General features: G+C 37.4%; 1 protein-coding gene across 2 annotated transcripts in view; it reads left to right on the forward strand.

Annotated features, from left to right (window-relative positions):
- Positions 1 to 24,213, forward strand: part of prkar1b (protein kinase, cAMP-dependent, regulatory, type I, beta) — a 57,440-nt gene extending 33,227 nt beyond the window's left edge. For both annotated transcript variants that reach the window (XM_084393578.1, XM_084393579.1), the window contains exons 6-11: positions 208 to 254; positions 4,833 to 4,991; positions 9,066 to 9,126; positions 14,138 to 14,259; positions 21,399 to 21,480; positions 22,803 to 24,213. In XM_084393578.1, the coding sequence (XP_084249704.1) occupies positions 208 to 254; positions 4,833 to 4,991; positions 9,066 to 9,126; positions 14,138 to 14,259; positions 21,399 to 21,480; positions 22,803 to 22,975 (644 nt within the window). In that variant the 3' untranslated portion in view covers positions 22,976 to 24,213. The remainder of the gene's footprint in view (positions 1 to 207; positions 255 to 4,832; positions 4,992 to 9,065; positions 9,127 to 14,137; positions 14,260 to 21,398; positions 21,481 to 22,802) is intronic.
- The last annotated feature ends 262 nt before the right edge of the window (positions 24,214 to 24,475 follow it).

A 24,475-nucleotide genomic window follows, 5' to 3' on the forward strand; every position in this document is an offset into this window, starting at 1 on the left:
AGATAAGAGACTTCTTTCAAAAACATTGAAAAATCTTACCGACGCCAAAGTATTGAATGATAGAGTATGTTCAGTTTTTTATGTAGATTTTCACTACTGAGCAAAAAAAAAAACAGGAGGGGAAAAGGTTAATGTTCTGTATCTGTAGGCTTCTCCCTGAAGTTGGTTGATTGGAATAAACTCACGACTTTCTCATTTCTTTCTCAGGTGATGAAGGAGACAACTTCTATGTGATTGATCAAGGAGAAGTTGATGTGAGTTCAGTATTTCATACCTGTTTCTACAGTCAAACTCATATATGTACTTGTATATGCAGCTTATCAGGATAGACGCATGAAACTGACTTCACTGAAGTGCCCCTATAATACTTTTTCTGATTTTACCTTTCATGCGGTGTATAATACAGCTGTTTGTGAGTGTGAAAGGTCTGCAAAGTTTTAAAGATCAAAGTGCACGATAAATGGACTTACTGTTTCCCAAAAGAAAGAACAGATTCTGAACTGCCTGAAACGAGTTGTCAGTAATTCCAGTCTCACTTCCTGCTCGAGCCCACCTATGGTCTATATTGGCTGCCTTTGACCCTCAAACACTGTAGTTGTAGCTGAGACCTAGAAGAGTTTTTGTCGACATGTCGAGAAGACGCTGTTTTCTGTGCTGCGAAAGTAAATGCACTTTGATGCACTTCCAAAGGATGAGAATCTGGGCGTGAATTGATACGTTAAAACTGACGCCATCGTTACTTTTACGTATCACTGTATATCAAGTGCTGAGGAAGATCCAGAGCTGAAATTCATATTACGGTAATGGCCGTTTTGTTTTCAGACACGTGCTGTAAGCAGTAGACCAATCACAACAGACTGGGCCATCTGACCAATCAGAGCAGAGTAGACTCTCGGAAAGGAGGGGTTTAGGGGTCAATCATTTATCGAACCGTTTCAGACACTGTGAGAAAAGAGGTTATGCTGGAATGTATATTATGTGAAAATTAAAGTGTTTTTTTGACGTTGGATCCATGTAGACATATTATAGGAGACCTCCAACAGAAAATTAGGAACCTTTAAAATATCATAATAGGGACACTTTAAGGCCCGCCACAGCAGTGAGCAGATACTCTGGGATTGATTCATCTACATCTGCAATATTATTTATCAGTATAACACATGTAATGGGGTGAATCACCACAAAAAAAATTAAAAAATAATTGTTGCAATGACAATTAAGCCCCCCATATTCTTATTAGTGTAAAAAAATTATTTTTTCTTTTTTCAACTTATATATTTATACATATTGATATTTTGTATTTTATGCTAATTCATAAATATAAAAAAAATATCTGTAAAAAATCAGTACAGTTAGTTTGAGATGGTAAATGTGCCAATTTACTCTTATGTGCAAGATTTAAAATGATGATTGACTATTGACTTTGACTTTGCGTTGAAATGTAACCTGGGAATGTAACCCTGTGACGTTCGCACAATTAGGATATGAAAATTTCTGAAACATCTTATCATATAGACCTACATATTATAGTAGGTCTGTATGATAAAAAAAAAAAAACAATCTTACCCACTGGCCTCTTTTAACACTAAAGAAAACTGGAACACTGACTGCCATTGTCTTTCCATCCCAAAGATGGCATGGATAAAATTCAAGAGAAGTGATGTGTCATTATCTCCTCAGAGAATCCATTTCCCTGTTTTGTTTTAAAGAAGCTTTAAAGTAGATTTTCTTTGAAGCATATGATTTATTGAGAATTTGCTTTTATCACCCTGGGAATCTGTAGTGTTTTCCTTCCCCCATTCTTGGTTTATCAGTAAATATGATTGTTTATTTAAAAGGGACCTTTTCCACACTTTTCTAGCATTTTATTTTTTCCCTTGAGTCCATTTATAATGTCATTTATGGCTTCTTGAAGTCATAAATTAGTTTTTATGAGCATTTTCCACGCTCTCTTTGACTCTTAGAATTTTTCTACTATATGTAAATTATCTCTTTACATGTGAACAGACTAACAACCGCCATGCCAAGTTGCTGAATAGTGAATAGTCACCATGAATGAATATGAATAGAAACTATCCTTTTTTTTGCGAAAGAAGTCTTTTATGCTCACCAAAACTGCATTTATGTAATCAAAAATACAGTAATATTGTGACATATTATTACGATGTAAAATAACTGATTTCTACATGAATATATTTTAAAATGTAATTTATTCCTGTGATCAAAGCAGAATTGTCAGCATCATTACTCCAGTCTTCAGTGTCACATGATCCTTCAGAAGTCATTTTGATATGCTAATTTGGTGATGCATTTTTCGTAAAGAAAAATCTTACTGACCCTGATAAAAGTGGGAAGTCATATGGTTGTGACTTAACATTGACAGTTTTTAATTGGCCCATTTTGAATGGTCAAGCTGTTTTGTTTTAAAATAGTAAGAAAAACCCTGTTTTTCCTACCCAGACTGAATCTGAACACTGTATCTTAATATTCTTCATGTTATTACCAGTCTTGTTTGTCTCGAGACTCTTCTCCTTGTGTATGTGCTTAGTGATCGGCTGTGTGAAATATCAGTGCTAATATTTCTCCTCTGCTCTGGATGAGCTCCGAGGGCGCGTTGAGTCAGCACTGGGTCCCTGCCACATCAGATTGAGTCGTATCGAGCTCTTGGGTCAGAGCCAGAGCGCCGAGAGCCCGAGCACAGAGCCACGCTCGCTCAATCCACTGTACGCCACACTAGTGCTGACAAACGCATGCAAAATGCATGTTTACAGACGGTCTTCTCATGAGCACGTTCAGCTCCATAATCCTCCCAGACTATTACGCAAATGTGCTGGAATGTCAAGATGCGTCTTACGACGTGATGTCTCTCATTAGCAGAAAGGATAAATCTCCTGTGACTTTGGAGCACTTAGTACTGCATGCTAATCGAGAGTGTGTTCAAATTTGGAATTCATTAACGCTCGCTTACGCTCTCATGAAGAAAAAAAAGCACTTTCAGTCACTTAAAGTCATATTTCTAGGACTGCCCCCTAATAGTCAACCAAACTTTAGTCGATGAGAAGAGGCTTGGCCAACAAAATTAGCAGAAAAACAAACTCCTCAGGAATCGGCATTCTGTGGAGTCATGCAGTCCATGACGGACAGATGGTTAACATGGCTGTTCCATGTGGTAATTATGTCGAGCAAGAAATCCAAATGAATTATCGACTTCATACATTAATTATCATTTGAAACATGTGAGTAGTAGCCTAATGTTAGGCACTTTACATGGCCACTCGCTTTAAGGTTAACATAGATAAATGAGCTATTATTAGCCACATATCCAAATGTTCATGTGGAGTGTGGAAGCTAAATTACTACAGCGCTTGCTGCAAGATGTTTAACGTAACATGCATTTCTCCCTATACTGTAGGTGCATCTATACTGTGGAGATGACGAGTCAGCGTCGTCAACTTCATCTTTGCAGCCGATACTAACTCAGAAAACACTAGTATAGTAATAAATACAAATGTTCAGACCGTCTTCTTTCTTTTTTTCCCGACACAATTATAATCATAACTTTTGCCGGTATGCTGAGCAAGCTTTTTAAATTTATATTTTAAAGCCCCCCCAATTAAATAATTGAATTAATATCATAAACTTGCGACTAGTCAAATAATGCCTTAAATGAACAACTACCAGTCGGCTAGAAAAGTCTTTGGTTGCGGCAGCCTTAAATGTTTGCCATTATTTTGGTCTGTTGTTCCAATAAAATGACTGAAATATAGAAGATAGAAGGGTTATTGCAAAGAAGTTCTCACCTTAAGTGACATGTTGGCCATCTCTGAGGAGGCTTTGACCCAAACCTGCTCGAGTGGCCGGTCTGGAGAGCAGAGATACCTGTGGAATGTGTCTTAGATGGCTGGCAGAACGCCTGGCCCGAGCAGGACCAGCGTTTATTTCTGCCCCGTGTGTTAGCGTTTTTTTTATTTTTATTATCTCCCCTCATAAAATCAACAAGTGGATTGTGTGTCCACAGGTGAAACCCAATCAGTCTCTGTGGAAAGTGAGAAAGAGGCTCTTTGTGCTCTTCTATGCGTGTGGCTGTTGAAAACCACACGCTGACACACAGATTCAGTGAGATATTCTCTTCGGTAGCATCTTACCGTTATGCCAAAATGAAAGACAAAACAGGGGAAAGAGTCTCAAGGTGTTATCTAATTCCTCGTAAGGCACCCTAGAGGATCCAAGGTTGGGAAGATAGAAGGTGCGAGCTGTGTGTTATCAGATCACCTGCTTCACTGTGAATGCCCTTGACTAGCATTAGTATGAAACGAGAGTTCAGTCAGTCCTTTCAGATTACATGAAATTGAAACAGTTCCTTTCTACTTTTTGTTTAAATGTCCCTTTTTTTGTGTATAGGTCATCAGTGCATATTCTAAAACAAGTGTTTGTTTTTATCATCTTAATCAAAGTGCAATTGGTGAATTTCACAGATAAGAATGACACAGAGATATGAAAATGTTTCTAGCATATTCTAGGTATTTTCTAACATATAATCTAACATATTTTTGGCGGAAGCAAGTTGGAGCAGTACATACTCTTGCGGGAGCAGGATTGAAAAATCCATCCCTTAGAATACATCTATTATAATGCAAATTAGATTTTATTTTACATTCCAGTAATGAAAATTTTGGGGAACTTAACTGTCATGACAATCATAATATTCCTAAAAATGGCCCCAATTTATTATGGAAGTTAATGCTGTTGTCTTCAATTAACCATACAAGTTATTCATATTCATGTGTATGATATACAGAAATATGTAATGATCTTTCTCCTCCTGTTCGCAGGTGTATGTAAACGGTGAATGGGTGACCAGTATCGGAGAGGGTGGTAGTTTTGGAGAATTGGCTCTGATATATGGAACTCCTCGAGCTGCTACTGTGAAAGCCAAGACTGACCTGAAGCTGTGGGGCATAGACCGAGACAGCTACCGACGCATCCTTATGGTAGAAACACACTCACACACTCAGAATATTCATTTTAGGCTGTAAAGGGGTGATGAACTGAGAAATCAAATTTTCCTTGAGCTTTTGACATATAAGAGGTAGGGGTGTGAACCGACACTGGTCTCACGGTTCGGTTCGATTACGATTATCATGTCATCGATTCAGTTCAATTCGATATCACAATGCACCGCATCCTCAATTTTAAATTTTACTTCAAAAGTGATGTGTGCGCACGTGTGTGTGCGTGTGCTCGCCTGTTCGGGAAGTCGCAGTGACAGAAACAGTGACATTCCAGACAGTTTAAGTTTCAAGGGAGTAAAGCTTGTTTATGCCATTAAGAAAAGGAAAATCTGTCAAATAAATTTTGTTTTAAAGAAATGTTCATTTAAAAGCAGCGCTCATTAATCAGTGTATTATGTTACCATTAAGGATGCGCGCATCAACCGTCGCCGAATCCACTGTTGAAGGTGACGATCATCCATTTATAACCACGCGTAACAACAGAATAATTGTAATTTGACCATCGGGTGCGGATACTTAAATAAATTATTGGGGCGGGTGGATGATTTATTTTTGGCTGCGGATTCGGCGTTGGAGCTCATCCGCGCATCTCTAAAGCAGTCAGACTCTGCCAGTTGTTAACAGCTCGGGGTGAAAACGGCTAACGTGGTTTATCAAGTTAGTGGTACCGTATTACCTCCTGCATATTCTATTTGTGCGTGACATGAGCGCACACAGCACGTCTTCTGCAGGTTGAGCTTACCAGGTTGTTCATAAAAGCCGAAATGTACCCAGATGTAGGCTTTTAAAGTAGTTGGAGCATTTTTAATTATCTCGCACTCGCGTCTCACCTCCCTCTGCCATTGTATGCTACCGCAACAAAGCACGTACGCGACAAATGACGTCAGAAAAGCACCAGTACATTATAATCGGTTATGGTCTATTACTGAACCGATACCGAATCGTCCTCGTCTGCATCGCGATGCACCGTAGAAACGATACATTTTTACACCCCTAGTAAGAAGAGGTCATCATACTATAAGAATATCCTGTAAGTTTCAGAACTGAAAACGTCCTTGTTAGTCCAATAAAAGCTTTTATTGACACTAGGCACAGCGAACGACAGGTTTTTCAAAGTGGGGATCTATGACGTCAAAGGGTGTCAAACGCCGCCTCCGCGGAAGAAGATCAACGCCATCTTCAACACTGCCTGTTTAGCCCCACCCACCGATTCACACATTACATGAAACTCATTATAATATGCAAAACTGTTATCCAATCATAGCAGTGGGCGTTTACTTCCAAGTCTTCAATGCTGCATGCCCATAAAAAACGTTTTTTGATGTTTTTGAATGTAAAAACCAAGCGAATGTCATAAGCTGACCTCAAACAACAATAAAAATGTTTTTAAAAAGCCAGTTCATGACCCCTTTAAATGACGAGCCAATTGGATGTCATGACTTTCCAGATTGAAACTCTTGACCATTGTGCTGTTGGCGTTCTCAAAACTAAACCAAACTTTCCACCCTTTGGTATTCTTGAACTAAATACTTTCTGTCTCACTAAACAGTGTAATCTGCATCAAGTGCTCCATCTGTAGCAGTGTTTGTGTTTGTAGAGTGTGTGTATTTGTCTGTGTGTGTGTGTGTGTTGTGGGAATGAATAAATGAATATTTCTAATGCCCTGCAAGCCTCCGTGGAAACTGTTCTCAACAGAGCCTGACAAGGGACCAATTTAGATTTTTCTGTCAGGCCATCGTTTCGCTTTTCTTTCTCTTTAGTGTCTTCCTCACTTTCTTATGCAAACACGCTCTCACCATGCAGACTTACTCTTAACAACACACACACCGAGTTCTGTGAGAAGAGAGACAGACTGTCAAGATTTCAGCTATGCTGAGCTGCTCTTAATTAAACCAGTAAAAGATTTGTGTTTGTGTTTTTGTGTGTGTGTGTGTGTGGCTGTAGTCAATTAGAGATAAGTCAAAAATTCATAAAGCTGTTTATAAAATGTCATATTTCACGGTGTGTTTGATAATGTGTGTGAGAGAACCTGTGAAATGACCTACACTCATGTTGGTTTTGAAACGGTTTAAAAGCAGCCGATGATCAGTGCCGATGATATCCTGTCAATCAAAATGGTGCGGTAAAACATGACCGACTGCAACTCAAACTGTGTGTGAAGAAAATCTCTCGTGTTGAGTTAGTTAGGGCAAGTTCATGCAACAATAATGCATTAACAGCTAAACACAGCTACATAAAAGCAGGCTCTGTTTGACCCTATGAATCACCCGTAGTTCAAGCCAGGGTTGCCAGATCTGCAGTTTCCCCTATACTTCCCTATACGTGCCTCTCATCCAATAATTGCAAATAGCTTTGTGCTGTGTGACTTCTAAAAAGAAACAAAGTGTCATCTTTCAACAATAAATGGCCAAACAATAAATGGCTTTTTGACACTCTTAAATGTGGCAGATCGCTGTAGCTCCTCAGTTCAAGCAGGAGCGCGAGTCTTTTCTGCCACTTTAATACAAATTATATCTAGAAAAACAAGCATGAATATCTGAAGTTAAGTTGAAAGATACAGTACAACTTACCGAAATCCGTATCATGTCTCATGTAATCACTCAATCAGTGTTTCAGCTGTGGAAAGATGTCAATAAAACAGCTTGTGAACAATATCACTTAATGTTGCATTTACCTCAGGAAAGTCATCTGTTTGTTAGTTAGCTTTAAAAAAACTAGAGAGGAGCTTATTTACTGTTAATTATATATGTTTGAATAAATTTGCCATGAAGACAAGTGCTTATGAAAACCAAACTATCGGTATCAGCCGATATCATTCCGAATAATCGGCTATTGGTATCAGCTGAGAAAATTCATATCGGTGCATCTCTAATTTGATTTTTATTACGTATGTATTTATTTATTATTATTATTATTATTATTATTAATAATATTATTATCTATTTTATCCCTAATTCTCCAATTAAATGATTTTAAAGGCTTTTTATTAAAATGATGTTTAAAAAAAATATATATATATATACTTTTTTTTTTTTTTTAAACATCATTTTAATAAAAAGCCTTTAAAATCATTTAATTTTAGTATTTTTTAAATCTTTTATTTTTATTATGGATTATTATTATTATTATTATCTTACTTAATTTTTTTCATCCCTAATCCTCCAATTAAATAATACCAAATATAATAGTAAATTATTAAATATATTGCCCAATTAATTGCAAGCTAAACACTGAATTTTGGTCAGTTATTTAAGTAGACATTTACATTTACATGAATATGCACTAGTCTAGAATGCAGCTTTAGTTCACTTTTCTATGGATAATATTTCTTGTTTGCTCAAGTAAAAGGATCTCTACAGACACTTATTTAAGCTACACAGAGTCTGTCTTTAGAAAATATATACTGTTTATTTGGGATATGTGGGTGAACTAATCCATTAAGCTTGACCAACACTTGCCGGAACGCTGTAGATCACGTTGTCATGCCTCACTTTAGTGTCTGCAGGCCATCTTAGATGTTCTTCTGATGTTTTTGTATCTTCTTCTCAAACACCAGGGGTGGAGAGGTCACTGACCTCGTAAAAGAGAAGATCTTCACGGCCAGTCAGTGGCTAGAAGTTTGCATTTCGTTGTCTCAAAATATGAAGGTGGTTTAGTTTATAACTCATAGACTTCAGTCTCCATTTCTCCTCCATTTAATCTCATTCCGGTCTAGGAGAAACAATAGAGACAAAAAAGAAGATCATTTGTGATTTTTCTTAACCATGGGACCGTCTCCACTTAATGTGTTTCTGTGTGTTTTATCTGAGTATTAGAGAGAGGCAGAGCTGAAAAAGACATCACTAGGAACAAAAGAGAAGGAAGCCAAAACTTTGCTTTAATCTGTATGTTTATAGTTCTTCTTCAGCAGCGTGTTTGAGGAAAGTCCCCCGGCTTTGTTCTCAGCGCTGTGTTTCTTATTCTTGCTCCGTAGAGACTGATTAGAGGGCAGGAGATTCTGTTACCTGATGTCCTCAATGTGTCTTCTAACTGCCGCTTCAATGTTTTTTTTAGGGAAGCACGTTGAGGAAGAGGAAGATGTATGAAGAGTTCCTTAGTAAGGTGTCTATACTTGGTAAGTACAGTAATGAGAATGATTTTTATCTGTCATATCAATCTTGCATAAATTGTTTGATTAAATTCGAACCCCTTGTTTATTAAACATGAGAAAACCAGGATTTTGTAAATCGTCCATGAAACTAATCTTGCATTGCATTAAATGCAGAGTAAATTAGTGTAATGTTGGTTGTTTGCAAAAGTTTTCAGTAACAACTTTACAATAAGGTCTCATTTGTAAATTGACGTGTCCATGTGACCACCTCAATGCAATTTTTTATGGGTTTATGATCTAAGAACTTCAAGTATGCATGAAAATACATTTTCAAATTATAACCACAAAGAGTTTTACAGTCAAGTGACAGAGGAGAGCATTTTTTTATTTCCACAGAGGGTAAAGGTCCTTCCAAAAAAATCGTTCGAAATTTCCGCACGTTAAAAAATGAATACAGAAAAAGAATCGGATCGCGTTCGATTTTCTGCGTTTTTCGCATTTTGAGAGGTGTTTTGACAAATCGGAGCCACCGAATGACGATTACGAAGAAACGCATACGAAAACTTCGGACTCAGTGTGCAAGGATCTTAACACTATTTTAAAGGGATAGTTCACTTTGAAATTAATTTTTGATATGTTTTAGCTTACCTCAAGGGCATCCAAGTTGTAGGTGTCTTTGTTTCCGCAGTAGTTTCAATTTTGATATTTTTAGGTCAAACCGTTCTTGTCTGTCAGTCATATAATGCAGGTCTGCGGTCACTGTCTCAAAACACAAGCACAGAGTCCAAATTAAACAATTCCCCATCGTCCAAATGAAACAATTCCCCATCATAAGTACACATTGATGGCTTAAGACACGAAACGAGCGGTTTGTGTGAGAAAACGAACAGTATTTATATCGTTGTTATCTCTTGAAAACTGCACACGTCCAAATGATCTGACGGCGTGGGCGGGTATAGATGTATACATAGATTTCGCCTTGGCTACGGTTTCGTTCCAATGAACTGCAGTAGCCAAGGCGACATCTATGTATATATCTATACCCGCCCGCGCCGTCAGATCATTTGGACGTGTGCAGTTTTCAAGAGATAACAACGATATAAATACTGTTCGTCCATCAATGTGTACTTATGATGGGGAATTGTTTCATTTGGACGATGGGGAATTGTTTTAATTTGGACTCTGTGCTTGTGTTTTGAGCCAGTGACCATCGACATGCATTATATGACTGACAGACAAGAACGGTTTGACCTAAAAGTATCAAAATTGAAACTACAGCGGAAACAAAGACACCTACATCTTGGATGCCCTTGAGGTAAGCTAAAACATATCAAAAATTAATTTCAAAGTGAACTATCCCTTTAAGGTGACATAATTACACATTACTACATGTACATACTATATTATTAACAGTAAATGATGCATAATTACAAGTAACTAACCCTAAACGTAACTCTATAGTAAGTACATGTAGTTAATTAATATTACTCAGTACTTATTTGAGTAAATTACAATGTAACTAGGTCACCTTAAAATAAAGTATAACCCCACAGAGAATTAATCTCTGGTTCATTAGAAAAAACATTGTGTGCTGGTGATTTAAATTGAATAACTCTGATCTGAAGAACCTGTAAATGAGCTCAAGAGCTTTTTCTTAATCTCCAAATAGCAACTCTTATGTGGACAAAAATGGTTCTTTAGAAGCTGAAGGTTCTATGCAGAATTTGAAGAACCTTCTATTTCTGAAGAGCCCTTATTTCTAAGAGTGTAGCTTTGATTGACAGACACCACTGCCAGATTCTACCCGGACTTGCATTCCAGCGGTTTTGTTTGGTGAGAGAGAGACAAAGAGGAGCGAGAAAGAGGAACATTAAGATGGTCAGTTCTGCGGTGACCCCTCGTCCTTCAGCACCCTGAGGTCACTCGTCGCTCTAAATGGGGTTATTAAATGGCTGAACAAACACACTCCTCCTCTCGGTTTCCTCTATTTTTCTTTCTCTCTGTGTTCTCCGTTTCACAGCCCTGTCACGGCCTGTCTTCAAACACCCAGCTCTCTCGCTCTTCAAACCTCTTTTCTTCGCTCGTCTTCTCGCCTTTGAGGGGGGCATGTTTTTGTTTGCGCAAGATTCTTTTGAGATTGCGGTGAAATCGGTACTGTTTTGTGGAGTCTTGGCACGTTTTACCATGGTTTGTGAGGTCCTGACACTTGTGAGGTCTTGCGCAAAAAACTGCTTCAAAAAATAAGAGTCATATTTTAACATTCTCTCGTTACGCCACGTTACGTGATCAGAATATCTTAGCAACTTTGTGATGTACTTTTGACTTTGACTAGTAAGCAGTCACCTTCAATGTGCTAACAGCCATTCATAATATGCAATAATTAGCAAATATTTATTTTTATTGTCATAATGGTGTTTTTAAATTAAACAATTTTATATATATATATATATATATATATATATATATATATATACATACATACACACACAATAAACACAATATTATATATTTTAAATTAAACAATTTTATATATATATATATATATACACACAATAAACACAATAAACATTTTCTTTTGCGTCGTCTTTCACAATTGTTCTTGGAAGTCCCCATCTGACATTTTCATATTTTAAATGTTTTAGTAAAAATGTGTGTATATAAATAAACATATATAACATATATTTAATATTAAATTAGATAAGAAAATAGAAAATATGCTGTCTTGTCCTAATTAAAAAAAAAATGCAATAATAAGCAAATATTTCTTTTTAATGTCATAATGGTGCTTTTAAATGAAATATATTCACACACACACACACACATATATATATATATTATAAAATGAAAACCTTTGGCTTCATTAAAACAAACAGATAATAGTGTGGAAAACATACCTTTATTATTCATTTGAAGAGGATTTTTTATGTGTGATTCCTCTGATTTAAAAATAAAATATATAATATATATATATTATTCAATATCACTAAAAGCCTACATTTTTCTAGTGCTTTATCGGAAAGACTTGGTTATGATTTTTTTCTATGCTATGTTACAATATCCTAAAAGAGTGAGGTGCTAATATAGACACACACAGACACACTGTTTTTTCTTAGCTGAAGCATGCGGTGTTGATTTTTCCCTCACCGACGGCTCATGTTACGACTGAAGCAGGTGGACGTCTGCCCGGGCGTGAGGATGTCTTAGCCAGCCTGATAAAGTGACCATTAGTCTGGGGCATGCAGACAGGCTGGCCCCAACACACAAACACACACCTAAGCCACACACACATCGTCTCCTTTTAACTATTTAAATATTAACACTATTATGACGGTCTAATCTGAGAATGATCGTCTGCTACTGTCCAGCGTTGGGATGATGGGAAATGCATTCTGATGGGATAATGGGAAATGAAGAATGACAGAGTGAGGAAACAGCAAAGGGCAGAGGCGTTGGTTATTATTTGCAGCTGGAGGATGGATCAGCGCTGCTGAAGTCCAGAGGGTTTTAGTGTGGTCGTGTTCGTGTGTGGTACGCCCGTGTGATGGATGCTGGAAGGTGGGAAGTGTTTCTGGAATGTGGTGGGTATTGAATGATGGCTTCGGCGGTTTCTTTTCTCACGGCCACGGCTTCAGTAGTCCACGAGCAACAGAAGCTCTTCTAGGTCAAGATCCAGTCTTCGCATTCTGCAGGAAGTTCGTGATAAGCCTTGGTGTCTTTCTGATTAGTCAGTTTATTTATAAAAGCATTAGTCTGAGCCTCTGATGACACACCCACGGGTCACTCGCGGACCACCGGATGCTCATCGCACACACAAAATAGCACGGCTTTCTCAAAATTGTCTCTAAAAATATCAGTCTAGGCTGCTTGTTACTTTTGGATGGATCAAAATTGAACTATAACTTCTGTGCCTTTCGTTTCAAAGCATTGGCGCTTTGTTGCACCATGACGTTATCGCAGTATCATTTATTCTGATTTATAACATCTAGGGGTGTAACGATTCAATTACAGATACTGGCTTTGTATATGTATATAAATCTTTAAACGGATTGAAACGTTAATTGTTTGTTTTGGTTAAGAATCGGTTTAATGAATCGTGATTAGGTAATGTATCATTCAATATTTTTAAATATATAAACATTAAATTACTTACATGTGTATTAATGTAGGTGTACCGTGGCATCATTCATGCCCTCGAATGCACACAAACCATTGATAAGCTGCCAACTTATTGCATGTACACTACTACTGAAATAAAACTTTTTTCTATTAGATAAAACACTGCCATTTTATGGGTATAATTGTTTATTTGGGTGAGATGAAAACATTTAAGGAGACTTTATTTGCATATGAAACTGAATCAGGTAATATTTTGATATTTGGATTTGTTTAGTGACTGGAAATAATAGGGAATTTTAAAATTGTTTTTTCCAGACAAAGAAAACTCTTTGCAAAAAGAAATTGCACTCAACTCTAAAATATTTTATTGGCACATTTATTGGCATATTCTGACGTCACAAACTACCTTGTAACCAATCAGGTCAGCGTGTGATTGTCAACGAGTGGATCCCTGAGCTGGAGTGAGTGAGTGGAGGCGGGGCTAATTTGCATATTCAGGTGTAGAGTTAAGCTATTTTAAGGCATGAAATATTTTTTTTCAAGGACAAATAAAATGTTTGACTACAGGGGGACTTTAAGTAGTTTGTCTTTTTCTTGTTTTTGTTTTTTTTTACCCAAGACACATCAGTAGATGCATTTACGTCATCCTGTGAATAAACTTTACCAAAAAAAAAAATACAGTTGAATCATTAATCCAAAACAAATCTCATTCTGAATCAGATCGAATTGAATTGTTTTAAATTAGCAAAAATCCTTCCTGAATCAAATTGAGATCCTATAAATCGTAATTTGAATCAATTGACTGTCCACCCAAAGATTCACACCCCTAATAACATTAAAGTTCAAGGGTTGAACTTGAAGTGAAGTTGGTCAGGTCCACTTAGATCCAGATTAACATCAAACTTGTTGTGTCTTGCAGAATCCCTTGATAAGTGGGAGAGGTTGACTGTGGCCGATGCCCTGGAGCCTGTGCAGTCTGAAGATGGAGAGAAGATCGTAGTGCAGGGAGAACCGGGAGATGATTTCTTCATTATAACAGAGGTGTGTGTTCAAATGACCATCTGCGTGTTTGTTCACAACAGCTAGTGAAGAACAATCCTACTTTTGTGGTTGTCGTTTAAGCACCAGTTCCTCCAGGTTGACCAGAGGAGAACGGCTCTCCTTGGTTCCTCCCGAGGTTGCTTCAGGCGTTTTGGCCTGACACTTTCAAAAGGTGCTTATGCACTAAACTAAATCAATATTTTAACTTTTACTGCAATGCAATCCAGTGTGGGCCGAAGTAAAAGAGAGCCGAAGAGAGTTTTAGACCATCCTGTTGGATTCCCAGTACTTTTGGAAATCTAATTTGTGATATTCTCGCTTGATTTCATACTGATCTGACTTTTTCCACACTCTCAAAACCGATCAAACTGCACTTTCTCTTGTGTGTAAGCACCCTAAAGTTGTTTTCAGACGATCCTCAGTGTGGCTTGATGAAGAATGGACATGTATTGAATGAGGATCAGTTTATATTGGTTGTGTGTGTGCACACACATCTAGTCCTGCTAGATTTCTCTATCCTTTCTTGCGTTAGCTGATACTCTTGCTTTGTGCTGTCAACACCACCAAACACATTTACAGTTCTGAAACCCCTGGTGGTGCTGATTCAGCATTCTTCTCCTCCTCTGCCAGATCTTTGAACAATATTTTGATTAACTCCACATTTATGAAGATGTTGTGAAGTCTGGAGGGGGCTCTTTTTACCGTCTGTGTCTGTTCTCATATTTTCAGCTCCTCTCTTTTCTTCATTTTCATTTTCTCCTCCATGAAGGTTGCAGTGCTAATATAATCAGGCTGTTGAGTGAAGTAGTGCTCTATTGATGCTGTGCTCTCCACGCATCCACCTGATTATTGCCTTATTATTGCTTATGATTAGGGTTAGGAATTTAAGCCAACCCTTAACACTATTAAACTTTGGTGCGCAACTTATTCTGTACCGTTGGTGCGATTGACATGAATGATTCCTCAAATCATAAAGCATGTTGAGGATATACAGTATATGGCTTTACTCTATTGATTTATGCCTGGAAGACAAAAATCCCATTTTAATAGATTTTTGGCTGGCCTGCTCATAATTTTGATGAAACGTTCCTGATGTTGAGGAGCCAAATCACACAGGTGGAGCTTTGCATTACTGTCTGTTAGATTAATTGTAGATTTGAGATTGGTGATGCTCAGGTTATGTAACAAGTATGTGCGTTTGGAAAGGACTCTTGTAAGGATTGTTCCTTTGGGAAATGTTATAAATCAGAGATTGATGAGCCATGTAAAGTACACACATGTGTTGCTGAAAGGTTAGTTCTTCATTTCTGAACAATGGAAGGAGATGTGTGCCAGTATTGAGTCTGTGCGAGTGCGACTGACTGAGTGTAGGAAACCTGCTGCTGTGTCCGTGTGTGTGTGTGTGTGTGTGGCTTCAGATAGACCGAAGCACTCACAAATGTAGTTTCCAAGAGAAAGGTCAAAGCTGGATTTTCAGCATCATTACTCCTGTTTTATGTGTTGATCCTAGTGAAAATCATTCTAATATGCTGACTTGATGCTCACTGAACATTTCTTATTAGTATCAATGTTGAAAACAGTTGTGCTGCTTAATATTTTTTGGGAAATTGTGAAACATTTTATCATAGAAAGTTCAAAAGACCCGATTTTTTTAATGGAAATCTTTTGTAATATTATGAATGTCTTTACTCTCACTTTTGATCCATTTATTGTGTCCTTTTGAGTTCTATTTTAGTTGTTTTATTCTCCTCTATTCACTCTGCACAATTCCATTTTTATTCCATTCCTTTCTTTTCAGTTCTTTTCTATTATTTTGTATTCTATTCTATTCTAATCTATTTTGTGTTCTGTTTTGTTCTAACCAGTTGTATGTTCTATTCTGTTTACTCTGTTCTGTTCCACTCTATTCTGTGTTCTATTCTGTTCTACATTTATTGTATGTTTTCTATTCTGTTTACTCAGAACAGAGAACAGAATGGAACAGAACACAGTAAACCGAATAGAACACATACAATAGATTAGAACAGAACAGAAAATTTGCTCTGTGCTTTTTTGTTTTATTTTGCTCATCCTTACCCCAGTTTGCATTTCCATCAACTTCTGTTCATCTGGGTCAGAGTATAGCAGGGCAGAGAGACAGATACAAATAAATGAAGAGGACTTTAGCATGAGACATGGGTCTGTCTCGCTGCTTGTTTGTCTCTCTCTCTCTTCCTCCCGTCTCTGCCTGATTCCCAGCACGGGGTGGCCAGCGGTTCAGTGATGGAATGTAGGCTGCAGACTTTCACACAGGGTCAGGCCCAGACTCCAGACCTGAGCGAGGGAACCAGAGGGACGGCTTTACGGACACAGGCTTGGGAAGGAAGGAAGAGCTGTGTGGGTGTCATTGTCCAGCTCTGGTTCCATAGTTCTTGCTTTTAGCTTCTTCTTTGTCTTGACAGATACTGTTAGGGTTAGGGTTCTTCAATTTACTCAAAAATATGAAGGAAAAAATATTTAGTCTCTCATGTTAACATCCTCTGTCCCATCGACAGTGTTATTTTAGTATCATTTAGACACTATTGTAGTTTTTATTTTTTTTTATGTGTACAAATGTTGTTTTAATTGTTATTTCAGTTTTAGGTTTCAAAACCATCTTGCCAAAGGACTGCAGTTGAAAATTAGCCAGCTGGCTAACACTGGCACATTTACAGAAATGTTGATTAATGTGTGTTGTCCTTATAAAAGAAAGAAAGAAAGAAAGAAAGAAAGAAGTTATTTTAGGGAAATCAAGTGATGAAATTAAAATGAAAATAAGAAATGTAGGCTTGGTAGATAGTTTAAATGAAATGGTTTTAGTTTTATTTAACTGTAATAACCCTGGTTTGAGACACATTTGTTGTTTGTTAGATTGAGTCACAGATCAACTATGATTTGATGCGTCACACATTAACTGATTTCGCATGTATGACGTTCCATCATCTTAATTTGGGCCGTGCTAAATGTGATGATTCGCGGTGTGGTTTATTACCCGTACAGCTGCTGTCAGGCTGTCTTAATCGTGTGAGAGCAGACGACCAATTAGACAACTCTGCTAAATTGTTTGCATTTGGGTGTTTGTGTTTTATATTTTCTCTGCCTCAATTTGTTTGTGTTAAATAGGTTTTCCCACAGATGCTGATACAATTTGTTGCCCATTGTGAGACTTTTAATTTGATAGTAATGCAAAACCAACAGCTCCAGGGCATCCCCATGATGTCATACCTCTGGAGAGCACGTCCCAAGCCAAGATCCTGCAAATACCAGAACGCTGATCCACTAGGGTCACGCCGAAACATTCAAAGCTTAAAACTTGGCCAAAGAGCTTTTTTAAAGAAAAAGTCAAATCTGTCATTATATACCACATAATTATAGGCACATTCAAATCAGTATGAGATGAAAGCCATCCCTGACATATTAAAAATGCAATGTTCTGACTTGTTTCTACATTTTCTCACAGGGTTAGCTCTTTTGCATTAATTTTTCTGTATACATATGACATGCCCTTATATCACCATTTTGACCAGAGTGATTAGAAAATTAAAAGACATATCACTCTTGATCAACTTTGCTTATTAAAAGTATTTGTTTCTTTATGAAAAATCTTACTGACCCCAACATTTTTAATGGTACAGCATATATGAAATGTTTATTTATAATTTACACTTTTTGGCTTCATCTGCTGTTTAAGATGCAGCTTGTCGCAGTATATTTTGGTATCACCTTCAACTATCCTAATCAATCATTTGTAACTTACTTAAGATTAAAAAGTGTTAGTGTGGTATGTTTGATAGAGCGTGAGAAAATAAAAGGTTAACGATAGTTCTGCCTACTTTATCCCATGAAATGGTATAAAAATATGCATATCTAACTATGCACACATCAATGCAGGAGAAGTGGAGGAGAAAATACGTCAGTATTTATGCATCAAGGCAAATTAGATGGTTTGGTATTCCTAAAAGAGACTGAGAGGTGGAGAGCCGCCCGCCCAGACGCCAGCACCAGACTTTACTGAACGTGAGTAAACAGCAAGTCAACAAACATTGGTATCTCAGTTAACCCAAACTCTTAGATTTTCAATTGGGCTTGATGCCTTCAGGTGAAAATGGTAGCCTGTATGCATGAGTTACCTTAGCTATATGCTTGACTGAACAGGAATGTTTGTATTCTAGATGCTGAATGAGATATTGGCAGCTTGTCTGATTATTCATATTGGCAGCCAACAACGCAGTCCCACAGCTGTGGAGCTCTGTAACATAATGCCTTTCCATCAGCAGATGTTCGAACTGTACTTTGAAGAGGCATGCATCCTGAGATTGAAGGAGACATAGAGTACTGTAGAAGGCAGTAGGGTGTTTGGAGATCTTTGAGGTAGTCTTATAGGCAATATCACTTGGTAAGTTAGAAGTAAAATGGCATTTAGTCTGGTCTATAGCAGATGTCTGAATTATATTTTCTTAAGAATATGTGACTAGTGCTAAACTATGCAAAGTTACTGAAAGCACATGGGTGGTTTCCAGGGGTGGTTTTAGTACATTATGTGGTTGCTAAGGTGTTGCTATGCAATTTCAAGTGTTCTAAGTGGTTTTAGTACCTTGTTATGTGGTTGCTAGAATGTTATGGGTAGTTGCTAGGTGTTGCTATGCAATTCCTATGTGTTTCAAGTTGTTTTTGCACCTTAAGTAGTTGCTACTTGCTAGAATGTTATGTGTGGTTTCTAGTGTGTTGCTATGCAATTCCTTAAGTGCTCTGAGTGGTTTTAGCACATTATGTGGTTGCTAAGGTGTTGCTATGCAATTTCTGAAGTGTTTTAAGTGGTTTTAGCACCTTGCTATGTGGTTGCTAGATTGTTACGGGTAGTTGTTAGGTGCTGCTATGCAATTTCCAGGTGTTTCAAGTGGATGTTGCACCTGAACTAGTTGCTAGAATGTGTGGTTTTTATGGTGTTGCTATGCAATTCCTAAAGTGGTCTGAATGGTTTACACTGTTATGTGGTTGCTAGAACATCGTGGGTGGTTGCTAAGTTGTTGCTATGCCGTTCAATGTTTTAACTGGTTTTAGCACTGTTAAGGGGTTTCTAGAGTGTTGCAGGTTCTAAAGTGTTTTAAGTGATTTTAACACCTTGTTATGTGATTGCTGGAGGGTTATGGGTGGTTGCTAGTTTGTTGCTATACAGTTGCTGTAGTGTGTTTGATGTGTGGTTTTAGCATCTTGCTATGTATTTGCTAGAGACTTGTGGGTGGTTGCTAGGATGTTGCTATGCAATTTTAAGATGTTCTAATTAATTTTAGCACCTTGTTATGTAGTTGGAAATGGTGTTGATGTGCAACAACTAAGTTGTTTAAAGTGGTTTTAGCACCCAGATGTGTTTGCTAGAGTGTTATGGGTGGTTTGCTAGGGTGTTGCTATGCAGTTTCTTAGTAGTTTTAGCAACTTCTACAGTATGTTGTTGCTAAAGTGTTTTGGGTGGTTGTTTGCTTCAGCTGTTGTAATGCAATGTATACGTTCTACGTTTAAAAAGTCAAAGATAACACATATTAACACCTAAATAAATCTTTAGTTGCCGCAAACATTACAAAAGAAGCTTTTAGTCTTGTTGATGCATAATTGTTTTTCGTCAGTGTAGCAGTGGAAGTTAACGCAGTGTTTACAATGATACTAGTATTAACTCCAGTACACAACTTTGATGGACACTATCCTTGACCCTTGATTTTCATACTTGACCTGTGATTTTCAAGTCTTCTACCAGGATGTTAAGGTCAATGGGGTCAACTGTGTGTTGAAAGCTCCAAAGAGATCCAGTAGTGCTACATGTGAGATACAGCCATGGGCGGTGGACAGTGATATGGTATTGACTACTTCGACAAGTGCTGTGGATTAGAACTGGTTCAAATCATATGTCAGTGTCCACTAGCAGTTTGAGTGAAGACAACAACTCCTTTGAGAGCAAACAGGTCAGGTCTGGCATCCCTCAAGGGTTGGGCCTCTTCTCACTGTATGTGGTCTCTCTTAGTAACAGCTTGTTGATTTATTTTTTATTAGATGTTTATGGAATAGCTTTAATAGCTATGGCTGCTATCTAAGATGTGGTTGTAACTGGACTGTTACATCAGCAGTATTGGTAGAACTACTTTCTCCCACCTATGTAATGTCATTTAATCATAAAGTTCCTCAGTTATGTTTAAAAAGTAGTCCATATTTTTTGCTTTTCTTACAAATTGTTGCCGTTGACGTGCAAAGCCCTAAGTGACCCAGCAAAAGAGCCTGTAGATGACCTGCTTCCAACCCCCACATTTGCTCACAAGATACTAGTTTACTTACAGTCTGGAGAGTAATGAAAGAGGGTATTGTAGTTACGTTTTTTTTTTTTTTTTTTTTTGTTATTTGATTCAACAGTAATAATCCAACAATTCAATAATAATTAAATTAATGAATTAATATTTGTTATATTTAAATAGGCCTATCCTTATATTAATTATTGCTAAATAATTTAACTATTATTTTTAAATTATTTGAGCCCAATTGTTTAATTTCCCTTTTATATTACAGATTTGTTTTAGTTTAATTTTTTTATTTAACATTTACATCACTTTATTCTAATTATTGTTTTACATGCTTTTTTTTGTGTGCATTTTTACGTACTATATTTTGTACTGTATAACAGCTATTAGTCTTTTCAACTTGTGTAAAGTGACTATGAATAGAGAGAAGCCCTGTCCTGTCAGCCTTCCTCGTTTTACTGTTGTATTGTGGGTAGTGTTTGTCCTTGATGTGACAAATGTGACAGACCGTTTGCCTGTCTCCTTGTTTATCTTTCTAAATGAGTTTTTGCATTGCAGTGTGGGGCGCCGCATGCAGTGTAACTCTATGATTGTTGAAAAATCTCAACACTGACAGGCCCAGGTGTGCTTGCATGTGTCAGTCCATGACGTACTTGTGTGTGTTGCGAGCATGCAGAGTTGTCTAAACCCTGTACACCTGCAGGCATATAAAGCACTAATCCTTTTGACGCGTCTCAAACTCGGCGACACCATGAGCTAGGCTTTTCTCCCTCCCTCCCTCCGCTCCTCTTTTTGTACTTTTCCTCCACATTAAACCTGTGTCTCTCCTTCTCTTCCCAGGGTACAGCATCTGTTCTGCAGCGCAGGTCTGATAATGAGGAATATGTCGAAGTGGGCCGCCTGGGTCCATCTGACTACTTCGGTGAGTGTTGGAAGGATCGCAGAGCCTGCAGCGTTGTGCCAGAGACTTGTAAATAACAGAACAGAAGTGCCTGAGCCAGACAGGAAGAGTAGCTTTCCTAACAGGTGGCAGTTCGTCATGTGCAGAGCTTGCAGAATGTAGATCTGTGTGCTTGTTTACTGTCAGTGCGGTTTACACTGCTGCACCACAGGCATACTGATCTTTAGATTGTCTCTCTACGTGGTGAATATAGTCATATTTACATTATATAGAGAGCTACTGCTCTTTGTTTTATAACCGTTTAAGCTAAACGGGTTGTGTTTATGTTATTAGCACGCAGCAAAGGCAGTCAATTTTTAACAGATGACTGCTTAAATATGAGACATTTCTGCACAGCTAATATCACCAAATTAAAATGGTAAAAATAGTGATTGTTTTAAACAGGTTTTCTGAACAATCCCACATCTGCCATTGGTTGGTCAATGAGATAGTCCCGCCCCTAACCTTTGCCATTGGATGAGTCAATATTGCAGTGTTGGGCTGCTCAAACCTACAAATGACTTCATTATTTATTGGTCTTTGCATTGTAAGGAGGATTAGGATACATATTAAGATTTAAAAAATAAATAAAGTATGTTTAAATGTCTTAAAAGTATTTAATGTTGTGAATTATATAACTGTTATTATTATTTATTGATTAATAAATTATTTATTGTTTGAATTTATTTAGCAGAATATAAAATTTAAAACAACTGAAATCAGTGTTGCAAAAGTCTTTTTCAAACATTTAGTAGAATAATGTATTATTGTATCACAATTTTAGATTTTTTATTTTAAAGGGGTCATAATCTACACATATATCTACTTATAGCTCAATGTTCTTACACAAACAGTCATTATTAGCTTTTCATGACCATTTCCTCTCTCTCTCTCTATCTGATCCTTAGAATTAAACTGACAGTTTTTTGTCACTGTACCTTTAAGACTTCTATACTGTATGTAAATAAACTTTTGTTGTGATCGGTGTCTAACCTCAGTGTGACGGCATAGTTCACACATTTGTTTATTAGGAAGGGTCAGGTTGCTAAGTACTGAATAGGTGTTGATGATTATGTAAATGTAAGCGGTACCAAAACAGACCCCTGTGGGACACCATACCTGATGGCGAAATACATATCTGAATTATTTTGACAACCTAGTATCAGTTAATTGCCTGTGATATTTTGAGTTTTGAGTGTCAGAGTATATAAAAATCTAAATTGATTTCCATAATTTGTAATTTCTAAAAATCAAGTCATTAAGCTAACCTGTGTGTGTGTGTGTGTTTTGTTTTATTTGTGCAGGTGAAATAGCCCTGTTGCTGAACAGACCCCGTGCAGCCACAGTCGTGGCCAGGGGGCCGCTGAAGTGTGTGAAGCTGGACCGGCCACGTTTTGAGCGTGTCCTCGGGCCCTGCTCTGAGATCCTCAAGAGGAACATTCAGAGATATAACAGCTTCATTTCTCTCACTGTCTAACCCGACCGTCTGACACACGTCTAGAGGTTACAGACCTCCGTCAGCTTACTCGGGTGCCTGGTTGCATAAATTAGTGTGTGTGGTACTTCATCGGTTTTGCTTAAATCGTTAGCTTAACTATTGTTGAGTTGCTCTGATGTGGCAACTAATAAAAAACAACTTCTTTTATGCAGCCAAGCATTCAGGTTTTACTTCTTTTTTTTTTTTTTTGCAAGAAGCACAAGTGCTCCACCTTTTCTGCTTTTTTCCTTTGTTATTTTCTTTTTCTTACCTGCACTTTGAATTGACCTATGCTGTCACAAAGCTTTATTTCACCAGATTAGGAGAGGGAACGAGGTGCCCAAACAGACTGATGTGAAACATCTTGATGTGGCATGTGTAAATGTCCTACAATATGTGATGCATGCAGACCAGAGATGCATTTTGTACACTTGCCATTCAGCACTGAAGAGGAAGGTAACATTACAGATGGCACAAGTATATGAATATGTTTACATAGAGGAAAGAGTGTTTTTTAAGCTTTTGCCTTTTAGCTGCGTGTTTAGCGTGCCGTGTTTAACCCCGCATGGGTCATTTTGCATTCTTGTTTCGAGAGCTCTGACCCTCTGACGAAATCTGTTTATTTTTGCGTTTTTTGCTGTTCTATAGTGATTTTATTTTCTTGGCTTTTCCAACCACCCTTCGTTCTGCTGCTGGAATTAATGGGAAGGGGTTTGTTACATTTTAAGACACAAGTTTTAATATAGAACAAGCTATAAAAGGGGTTTTCATGGGAGTCTTGCTCAAGTCTTAATGTGTTGAATCTGTATGCCGTTGCTTTTCTTTTTCTTTTTTCCTTCAAAATGCTATTGTATTACACACAAATGCACATCCACACACATGCTCTTACATCCTGAGGCCATGACATTTTTGGGTGAATCTCACAAAACCCGTCAAGAACATGTCCAGGTCGTATTTCACCCCCAAATAAACTTATACACATGCAGATATATTTATATATCATATAGGCTTCATATATATGATGCTTATTTTAGGCTGATTTATAATACAAAAATGCATAAAATATATTTTTACTGCAAAACAGTAAATTTAAAATATGAACTTGAGAATAATAAAAATTCATATCAATACATTTATGGGAAAGAAATTGGAATTAGACTTGTTTGTTGTACAGTATTGAGAACACGGGGAGAAATGTATGCAGTTGTCATGAAAATAATCGAATCAAAAAAATTGTCTTCAAAATAGGTTTAAAAATTATGAAAAATTATAATTAAATGTTGGGGTGAAGTGTGACATGTTTGTGTGCGATTCACCAGTTTACTATGAATTACTAATGGATATGTTCTGAAAACTGAAAAGATCAGAAATGCTAAAGTTGGTTCCTTCAACAGCATTTTGGCCATCGTGTGTGTTCAAAATATTTACCTGTATAATTCAACCGATGCTCCAAAATGCTTTAGGTTTAGAGACAGCCATTGTTCGTTTGTAGTGACTTAA

The sequence above is a fragment of the Rutilus rutilus genome, assembly GCF_951802725.1.
Source record: "Rutilus rutilus genome assembly, chromosome: 1".
NCBI classification, from domain to species: Eukaryota; Metazoa; Chordata; class Actinopteri; order Cypriniformes; family Leuciscidae; genus Rutilus; species Rutilus rutilus.